Genomic DNA, 10718 nt, shown 5'->3' with positions numbered 1-10718 from the left:
ACAAACTATATGATTTTAATATAGGTATTATACTGAGTTTTGAATGTTAAAATTATATTATTATATTATGGCAGTCGTAAATTTTCAATTAGAAGTTCTTATCATACAAATACATTAAAATATTGGTAATCATGCAGTCGTTAATCACTTGATGAAACATTTTAAATAAAACTAAAATATCGAAAAGAAAGCACTTGGTATATTTCACAAAATTGTCATGTATTCTGACGAATTTGTTTCGGCTTTTACACCATTATCAAAATATGAAAGAGTATAACACTTTGATAATGGTATAAATGGTACTAATAAAAATCTAATGGAACATTAATAACAATTAAAATCAATTCCAATTATAATTTCTATGATTAATAAATATAAATGAGTATGTTCAAGTACGACTAAGATACTGAGAAGTTAGTTATATGAGCACATTTTATTATCAGTACCTACGATGATAGATCGATCATGCTTCATATTCATATCAGCACATACAAAAATTTTATAGAACCGTCATAACGTTTTAATAATTTTTGCAGTTTCATTGGAATACCCTCTAATGGTTCCAAGTGTCGGGAGATAAAATATGTATAACAAAAAAGTAATAAATAACTAAAAATTAAAATTGTAAAGCTTTTTGAACTTCTGTTAATCTAAACACCTATAAAATATATCAGATGATATTAAAAACATTAATGACAATTTACCAATTAGAATTCGGCCTTTATTGTAAGTAGGTAATAGCAGAAGAATGGTACAAATTTCTTTTTTAATTTTAAACTGTTTTCAATAACTACGACAAAATTACAACTTATTTTTCGAATGGGTCCACTGAATTGAGGGTCGAGTGGTAGGTACTTATTCGGAAAGCTTAAGCCAGGTTATTTCGAATGCACGGAGAAAGTAACCTTTGATCTGTTTGGGAAACTGTACTTGGAGCGTCACCTAACTTCCAAGGGTTTTTCGTACCTCTTGAATAAGTGAGGCTCTAAATAGAGTAGTTGTTAAAATGAGTCAAATGTTAACTTCTGCGCTGCGCACTAAGAATAATACCATTCGAAAGGTCTTGACCTGAACTTTCCAAAAAGAAAAAAAAAACATCACTCGACCCTCAATTTAATGGAACGGTGGAATCGATTTAGAAGATTTACCAAAATTACATCCTTTGTTTTAAGATTTTGCAAAAATTCATAAAGGAAGAGTTTTTTGGAAATTTTCAAAACATATCTTACTAATAGTAAATACTACACCCCGAACCATAGGGAGAATATTCCGGCCGGGGATTGAAAAGTACCGGGGCGTCAAATTAGTTCACATAGGTAAGAAATGTTTTTTCTCAAAACACCTTTTGTGTATTTCAATGATAAAAATTTTTTAAAGTTCTAAACTTTCGGTTCCTTGAAATGTGCTAATAATTACCTATAGGTACCTGTTAAAATAGAAATAAATATCACCTTATGATTTATCAGTAAACGCAAAGCAAACCATGTACATGCACATTAATATACTATTATCAATAAACAAGATAAAGCAAGTAGGTATTTATCATTTGATAAAATAACAAAGCATACAGACCTTAAAAAAATGCTTATATATATTACATCAAAATGATTGAATAATTCTGGTGGGGTAATCTTTATTTAAAATTTTAAATTCTTTTTGTCTTATTAATAATTAATGTCATGCACTGTGTTCTTACAAACAATAGTTGCATACAATAAGCTATTTCTTATTGTACTTACCTTGACCCAGTAAAGTGAACAATTCCATTCTGAACAACAAACTTAGAATCATTGTACCCCCATCCATTCCACTTCAGTAGAAGCTGTCTATATAGAAATAAAAATCAATTTTAACATTTTGGTATAAAAAAGCAAAAATACTTGATAATGTGTTTATGCTTTATTGTAACACACTTTTAACGTGGAATTAAGTAATTATTTAGTATCTCTAATATAAACAAGTAAAATTAAGGAAAAATATGAGTCACTTTTGGCTCATACTGGAACTTTTTTGTCACACCTTTTGGTCAATGACATAATGCATACAAGTAACATTAATTCCAAAATAGTATACAAGTACTTAATTCAATCTAAAACTCAACCTACATTTTAGGTAATATTTACCAACAAATTTAAAATACATTTTTAATAAGTATAATCAAATAAAATAATTAATTACAATTTCTTACCTGTCTTTAGGGACAATGCTTTTCACAATAATAGAATTTTCAAATTTTCTATTTTGTTTTAATAGTTGTAACTGATTATTGTTAATTAAATTAGTATCCTTTGTANTTGAATCTACCTTTACTCTGTGGAAATTATTTTAAATTATAATTTCCATAAAATTTACTTAACAGTAACATCTGCAGAAGCCACAAAATGGTGATATATGTAAAATAATGAAATTTTATGAAAATTACATGATTTGATTTTTAATTTTCTCACTTTTACCATTGTTTCAGTTGTAACATGAAATTAAATCTGGACTATTTACTAGAAGTGTTATGGGAATATTTATCTTTAATACGAGTCTACACAAAGAAGCCTGGTCAACCTCCTGATTTTGCTGATGGGTTAATTTTGAGAAAAGGTGTTAGTGTTGAGCATGTGTGCCATGCCATTCATCGAAACTTAGTTCAGGCTTTTAAATACGCTCTCGTTTGGGGTACTAGTACTAAATATTCACCCCAAAGAGTTGGTATATCACACATCATGCATGATGAAGATGTTATTCAAGTTGTAAAAAAATAATATTGTTACAAATATATTAATTTGATACACCATCTGCTTCTGTGTATGTTAACTTGATTATTCTTACTGCTTTATATTTCAATAAAGGAAAATTTTTAAATGAAATGTATTTTAAAACATAAATATCAGGTTTTTTATTATAATGGTAACAGTAGTAAAAGTACATCATGCAAATGACACCTATCATACAATTGTAAGGTACAAAAAAAAATACTGGCCTAGCACTGAAATCGTAAAAAGCATAAGCGCGTAACATTTACTGTAAGAATGATGATGCACAAAAATTATGAGAAAAAAATTCAAAAGCGTATAACTAAAACTGTTATTATAAATTAAAGACTTAAAGACATTATTATTGCACTAAAGAAATAACTGCAATAACAAAATGTAGTGACTAGGTGATGTGAATGATATATAATATATTCAATAAGCAATTAAGTCATAGTTGATGCATGTTCATTATTCAATGCTTAACTTAAACAAATATTGTACTTCAACATTCGTCTTGTATGCATGTAAAAGTTTATTTAAATAATAAAAAGTAAGTATAACAATATATCAATTTATCAAATAAAGTAATAACTTTAGAATAGGGTTTTCCAATATTTGTATAATTGCATTACAAGATTGTAATTCGTAATAAATATAGAAAAAGCATCATCAAAAATGTATCAGTTGAATTTAAATTAATTAAAAAGAAACCACGTTCTGTAAAGTAAAGAACATTAAAACACCATTACCGTACATGTTACTGTAATAGCTCTAAGATTTAAAATTAAAAATTTACAAATAACAAGACATTGATAAATGACCAAAACACCTTGCATTTCATTCATTTCGTACTTTTACCAATTCGCACTGATATATACTAAGGTATACCAAAGGACAGCTTTAAATTTTCAAAATCCTTCAAATAGTTTTTTTAGTTACGCTTTTCTATTATCGTAAATAATATTTAGAAATATTACATTCTTCTTTGGTAAATATTACAATTCACCATTATTCAGACATTCGTACTAACACAAGTATGTATGTATAATAATANATGATTTAATAATCATATCATTAATCAAAATTTAAATATTTAATATCACTGCTTTACACACTTACTTTTTATTCTCCAAAATGGTTCAGATATAAAGTCTTCAATAGTCTGGTGGGGTAATCTTTATTTAAAATTTTAAATTCTTTTTGTCTTATTAATAATTAATGTCATGCACTGTGTTCTTACAAACAATAGTTGCATACAATAAGCTATTTCTTATTGTACTTACCTTGACCCAGTAAAGTGAACAATTCCATTCTGAACAACAAACTTAGAATCATTGTACCCCCATCCATTCCACTTCAGTAGAAGCTGTCTATATAGAAATAAAAATCAATTTTAACATTTTGGTATAAAAAAGCAAAAATACTTGATAATGTGTTTATGCTTTATTGTAACACACTTTTAACGTGGAATTAAGTAATTATTTAGTATCTCTAATATAAACAAGTAAAATTAAGGAAAAATATGAGTCACTTTTGGCTCATACTGGAACTTTTTTGTCACACCTTTTGGTCAATGACATAATGCATACAAGTAACATTAATTCCAAAATAGTATACAAGTACTTAATTCAATCTAAAACTCAACCTACATTTTAGGTAATATTTACCAACAAATTTAAAATACATTTTTAATAAGTATAATCAAATAAAATAATTAATTACAATTTCTTACCTGTCTTTAGGGACAATGCTTTTCACAATAATAGAATTTTCAAATTTTCTATTTTGTTTTAATAGTTGTAACTGATTATTGTTAATTAAATTAGTATCCTTTGTAAGGGTATTGGAATTGATTTTCTCATTAATCTGTACTTTTTGGCATGGGTTTGACATTTCAAAAGCATCAAAAACGAATTCGGTATTCTATTTTGTTTAAAACTAAATATCAATGAATACAGTTTAAATGTCGCGGAGTTTTACTCTCGGCGTCACTTAAAACAATTTGACGAACAGTGACAACTAACAACAATTTAAGCTTATAAACCGGCTTAATTAAAAAGTCTTTGACAGATAACATATTTATTACAGACCAGAGTATGATTATAGATTACTTTTTTCAATAACTTTACTTCTTTTGATTTATTTATAATAGATGGCACTGTTAAACCATAGATAAAACATATAAATAATAAATAGGAATCTTTGTTTGTATTGTTACTGTTTTTGACATACTGTCAATAATTTAAAATTGTCTTTTCAAACATTTTATGAAATGCCTTTCTTTGGAAATAAATTTTCACCAAAAAAACCTTCTTCGCGAAAGAGTTTCCTACACAACAGCTCTAAATCTCCAGATAAATTAATTGAAAAAGACAGCAGTACGAAACTTGCATTAGGTGATTATATTTTAACATTTCAAAATGGAAAATGGGTTTTAGGTGAGTTTTTTTTTTTATTACGTTTACTTAAACAAAAAAAAACATATATTTAAAACAATACTTATCTACCTACAATTTAACTCTCTGAAAAGGTTTACGTGGAAAAATACAAATAAAATTATGACTAATAGTAAATTATATTGCAACTTCTACAGTTAAATTTAGCTTTACAAACTATATTCTAGTAGTGACCCACAATGTACCATAAAACGGGATTTTAGGTGGACGGATAGCTTTACTGATCAGTGATCATTAATATGATTTTTTTTACAAAATATAGTTTTCCGTTCTTAGAGAAAAATATACGATGCCAGATCGACATTCATAACAAAACTAGTTTTTGACTGCAAGTTTTTTCAATTAAAAAAAAACCAGTTAGTTATGTATTAAACTTTTCTTCATCTCCAACAATACATGCGCTATTAAATTTAAAGCAATGCTAGCTCCTCCTGTATATAATATTTTCTTATATGATTCGTACTTTTACCAATTCGCACTGATATATACTAAGGTATACCAAAGGACAGCTTTAAATTTTCAAAATCCTTCAAATAGTTTTTTTAGTTACGCTTTTCTATTATCGTAAATAATATTTAGAAATATTACATTCTTCTTTGGTAAATATTACAATTCACCATTATTCAGACATTCGTACTAACACAAGTATGTATGTATAATAATAGCTTTAAATTCCTATTACCGCAAACGGCATAAAAGTATCTTCTTACTGTTTTATTATTTCGACAAAACTTATATAATTATGAAAGTACCATTTGATTTTAGTTCTATTTATGGCACATTTTTATTCTCTTAAGATATAAATAAATATGAACACATTTTCCATACCAACGCACTCTGGAGGTAATAACATACATATATGCACATCTCTCATATGCACCACCAACGCAGAAAATAATAAAGACAATAGTATTTCGACATTAGGAATAACTTAAAAAATTAAAAGAAACAAAATACAGTCATTTTAATTCAACATACTTATGTAAATTCGATTTCAACAATAATTTACTCCACTACTATTAAAAAAATTAATAATTCTGTGTGCGAGTAAAAAGTTATTAAAATAACAGTAATTAAATAAATAAATACTCTTTGGTGCTTCAATTATTGTTAGGCTTTAAATTGTTCAAAACAAAGTAATCAAATCATAATAATGAAGATTGCAAATTGAAAAAATTACAAAAATGTCAATATAGGAAGTAATGGCGGTAGACACGTCTAGTAATAATCACGACGTCTCTGATCAGGATTTGCTTAGAAGGAAAACATTTTTATTTAAAATATCTTTTACAAACTGAAAAGAAAACGTCGAATGTTTTTAATAAANTAATATGATTTTTTTTACAAAATATAGTTTTCCGTTCTTAGAGAAAAATATACGATGCCAGATCGACATTCATAACAAAACTAGTTTTTGACTGCAAGTTTTTTCAATTAAAAAAAAACCAGTTAGTTATGTATTAAACTTTTCTTCATCTCCAACAATACATGCGCTATTAAATTTAAAGCAATGCTAGCTCCTCCTGTATATAATATTTTCTTATATGATTGAGAAAAATAATTTGTAGTATGTTTTAGGAGAAAATTCTTGTTTAGGTAATGTAAAAAGAGATTATAATTTTGGCTTTCAAAATTTGATTACATAATTATGTCTAATTTTTTAATATATACCGTCATATAACTATTATTCAGCATTTTTAAAGAAGCAGTGTTCGTTTATAACGAGCTATGCTTGTGCTAATATTATATCACATTGTAATTTATTAACAGAAAATGGAGTTCAAGGAGCCATGCATAAAGCTCTAAAAAAACAAAATTTAAGGATACAAACTTTAGAAGAGGAAAATAACCTGCTTAAACTCAAACTTGAATGTTTTATGAATATGGTAATGTCTTGCATCTATTGATTTGTTGGAAATTTAATACTCTAATCATTATTACTATGCATTACAGTTAACAGAAACTACTATAGATAGTCATATACAGCAAAGGGAAATTGAGAAATTAAAAACAGAAGTTTTTAACAATTAATCAAGTTCACAGGATACACCATGACAACGTACAAAAGATTTATTTATCTACTAATACTTGTCAATATTAACAAAATATTATATACACTGTACAAAAAAGTGACTTAAGTTTCTTACTTCTTCAACTATTTGGGCAGTTTTTCCTTGTGTGGCCTAGAAAAAATAAATTGTATTAATACTTGATTAACCTGATTATATTCCATGTGAAATAAGGTAGCTTTCAATAGAAAGTGACGAAATAAACGTATTACCTTCTTGTCCACAAATTCCGCATTTTCTTTTGCCCCTCGGCTTTTGGTAGGGAACTTGACGAGTTGTACTTTTCGTTCTACCCTTAGCCTTTCCTCCTGAATTTTTTTTCCAATTGCTTGCTCCCTTGAATGTAGCAGACGTATTTAAAATACTTCGACCACCACCTCTACCTCCCCAACCATCATCGTCTGCGGGGTCATCGTCATCATCATCACCATCGTTACCATTGTTTGTACTCCTATTGTCCGTCTAAACAAAAATATCATTACACTAACAATCAATATCAGCAATAACGAGAAACAACTTGAACTATACCAAACTGAGGAATAAACAATTATTATTTTTGAGATTCTTCTTTAAATAAATACCAAAGTATTACGTTTTCTTTAAAAAATTGGATAAAAATTTAAGTAATAAGAAGTTTACAAACCTCGTCTGCCCACTTGAAAAAGTTACATCCCTGTCCCATCGGTTTAGGGCAACAATAAAATTGTCGACCTTTGTTAGGACCTGCTTTTGAAACTGTTCTTAATGTAGCTGGTGTATTACACATACATACTGGTGTAGTACTTGCTCCCGGAAGTACCCGTGTATTGTTTAAAGTTAAATTACGGTCTTCATCAGCCCACAAAAAGAAGTCGCAACCACCTCCTTCTTTACCACGTCTGCATTTATAGAATTGTCTTCCTATATTGTTTTTTGTATGAAATTAGAGAAAAATAATAAATAAATTTAATGAAAATATGAGTTAGCGTTTTGTTTTTCTTATGGAAACAAGAATGAACATACGGCAGACTTAATGCCACTACATTGAAAGCCCANAATTTAAATGTTTTTTTAAACTATGTCGGGGTACTAAATTTCAAGAAAACCTCATTTACAACCGCACAAGAAAATAATCTTTTGCAAATGATTTATTCCTACTATCCTACGTTAAACGTACAAACTAAGGGCTTGGATGTCTAAAAATTTAATATCTGAACCTGTTAAGGAAACTGACACCATAAAAAAATATCAGAGAGATTTCGACAAATCTTTGGAAATAACAAGACACTTATATTTAAAATATCGTTACAAAATTTCAAATCCATCAGAAGAATAATTTAAGAGATATTAAATATATAAATGAACATTGAACATGCATTCTTATCAGAACTGCATAATTTCGAGAGTATTTCAAAGTAACATGAGAGAGAGAGAGCAGTTGCTGAAAATCACAGCATACATTCCTTAGTCATTTACAAAAATATCTGTAAATTATTAGAACGAATAAGAAACGGTTTTTTTAAATTAAAAGAATGATAAATGTGTGAAAAGTGGTGCTCACTCAAACCCACAAATGGATGTAAATGAAAACGAGATATGTACGAGTGTGTACAAATATACACAGACGCTTTCCCCGCACCGTTGTCCCACACCCTATAGTGTCAACCTCCTTAAAGAGATATTCTATACTTGTTAAATCACGACGGACTAACACCAGAAATTCAAAATTGAGGTAATTTAATTTTTGAAAGAACAACTTCAGCATGGTCATTACAATTTGCTCGACAAATTACCACTCGCGAACACGTTGTTAGGGTCGAGTTCGCGTTTGGCTGCACTAAAAAGTGCCACGCCCACATCGGATACAGTACTTGCATACCACTTCTTTCGTATTTTACCAACACCGTGATGATGAGACAAACTGCCCCCACTGGCAATTATCTCATCCCTGGCTTTACATTCTATGTCCTCGAATACCTCAACAGGATTTTTTAAATTTTTATAATTAAAGGCAAAGTAGAAGTACACCACTGAACCAGCATCGTAAGTTTGGGTAACTCGGGAAGAAAGCATATAATGCGTGATACCATACCGTTTACATTCCTTCGACACTCTATTTTTCACATTACGACAAAGTGTTGTCGTACGATCCCACGGAACGGATGTTTCAAACGATTCAGCCATCACGTAATATTCCAAGCCAAGGTCCTATAATAATAATGTGCATTAGGTATGTAAAATGTATCTTTTTATAATTACTAAATGATAGGGAAATATACTTTAAGCAGTATTCGATATAAAAGGAGATACTGGTTTGCGTATGTAATAAGAGTTATATAAAAGTACTTCTAAAATCGATTTTTTTATGGCATTTCCCCTAATTGAATTGGAAATGAATCACATTTGGTATTTTTCATGTTAAATTTTGTAGTAATGCCTACACTTCGGTAGAAATGATTTTCTTGCATTTTATATGCATCAAGTAATAGTGGTGTAATCTGATTATGACTGTATAATTTTAAATTAAATATGAATGCCCTTATAAATGAATAATTACATATACATTATAAACAATCAATGTGGGTCAAAAATTCCATTGTTCAAAATGCAGTTTTCAACCCACTCTAGTGTACTTTCCGCTTTATATGTTACATCAACATAAATTAAAAATGTATTATTAAATTCCAACATTTTCAATTTTTCTTTTTTAAATGTACAAAAACGTAAATAATTTTTTTTTGTTTGAATACGCACAAAAAAGTTTTAACATCTAAAAATGAATTTTCTATGTATTCTGTGTAATAGAAAATTCAATAAAAAGTATTAAAACATTCTTACTCTAATGTAAGCGATAACAAAAGTGAGGAGATAACCACGTTCGCCGTTTCTTTCTCCTGCTGGAATTCCTCCATACTTTGCAGCTATTCTATTAATTTTCTTTTCGTTTCCTTCGATATCTTCTTTGTCACCTTCGAAAAGAAGAGTCGCAACACACATAGAATCCACATCAAACCCCTTTATTTTCGTAAGGTAAATCCTTTTTATGCTATCTAGGAGAAGCCCGAAGTAGCCCGGTTCGGGTCGGAGAGTTTGACCAAATTTAAATTGATTATTATCCATAAGACGAATGGAGGCAGGCTGACATCTCTCCCGAGCCACTTCTCGCATACATTTTACTCCTGCTTCAAAATTTGGGAATACAACAGAACCGTACTTCTTAAATTTGGGAAGGGGGCGTATTTTCAAAATGACCTCCGTGATAACTCCAAGCGTTCCTTCAGAACCTACAAGATAATTACTTACTTTAATGAAGTACCTATATACATATATTTTTATTTCGGTCATGCAGAATACATTAAACCCAACATGTTTTGTTTCGTGAATGTAAAAAACAAAAAAATATTATTTATTATAAAAATATTATACTTCTGTAGGAAATTAATCAGTTTGTCTAAAATATATGTTAAAAT

At 28.7% G+C, this 10718-nt stretch overlaps 3 protein-coding genes across 3 annotated transcripts; 1 reads left to right on the top strand and 2 right to left on the bottom strand.

Moving 5' to 3' along the window:
- The first annotated feature begins 4973 nt into the window (after positions 1-4973).
- LOC108737863 (protein chibby homolog 1-like) lies at positions 4974-7247 on the top strand. Its single transcript, XM_018470995.2, has 3 exons — positions 4974-5182; positions 6971-7086; positions 7154-7247. The coding sequence occupies exons 1-3, from the start codon at positions 5017-5019 to the stop codon at positions 7229-7231; spliced, it is 360 nt and encodes a 119-aa protein (XP_018326497.1). The 5' UTR covers positions 4974-5016; the 3' UTR covers positions 7232-7247.
- Positions 7248-7255: 8 nt separating this feature from the next.
- LOC112904813 (DNA topoisomerase 3-alpha-like) lies at positions 7256-8284 on the bottom strand. Its single transcript, XM_025975816.1, has 3 exons — positions 7913-8284; positions 7482-7731; positions 7256-7383 (listed from the first exon to the last, which is right to left on the bottom strand). Exons 1-3 carry the CDS (start codon positions 8033-8035, stop codon positions 7352-7354), a joined length of 405 nt encoding a protein of 134 aa, XP_025831601.1. The 5' UTR covers positions 8036-8284; the 3' UTR covers positions 7256-7351.
- Positions 8285-8310: 26 nt separating this feature from the next.
- Positions 8311-10577, bottom strand: LOC112904812 (alkyldihydroxyacetonephosphate synthase-like). Its single transcript, XM_025975815.1, has 2 exons — positions 10087-10577; positions 8311-9456 (listed from the first exon to the last, which is right to left on the bottom strand). Exons 1-2 carry the CDS (start codon positions 10414-10416, stop codon positions 9019-9021), a joined length of 768 nt encoding a protein of 255 aa, XP_025831600.1. The 5' UTR covers positions 10417-10577; the 3' UTR covers positions 8311-9018.
- Between the last annotated feature and the right edge of the window lie 141 nt (positions 10578-10718).

Source organism: Agrilus planipennis, unplaced genomic scaffold (genome assembly GCF_000699045.2).
Source record: "Agrilus planipennis isolate EAB-ADULT unplaced genomic scaffold, Apla_2.0 scaffold172, whole genome shotgun sequence".
NCBI classification, from domain to species: Eukaryota; Metazoa; Arthropoda; class Insecta; order Coleoptera; family Buprestidae; genus Agrilus; species Agrilus planipennis.
This window is presented reverse-complemented; position numbering and strand designations above follow the sequence as displayed.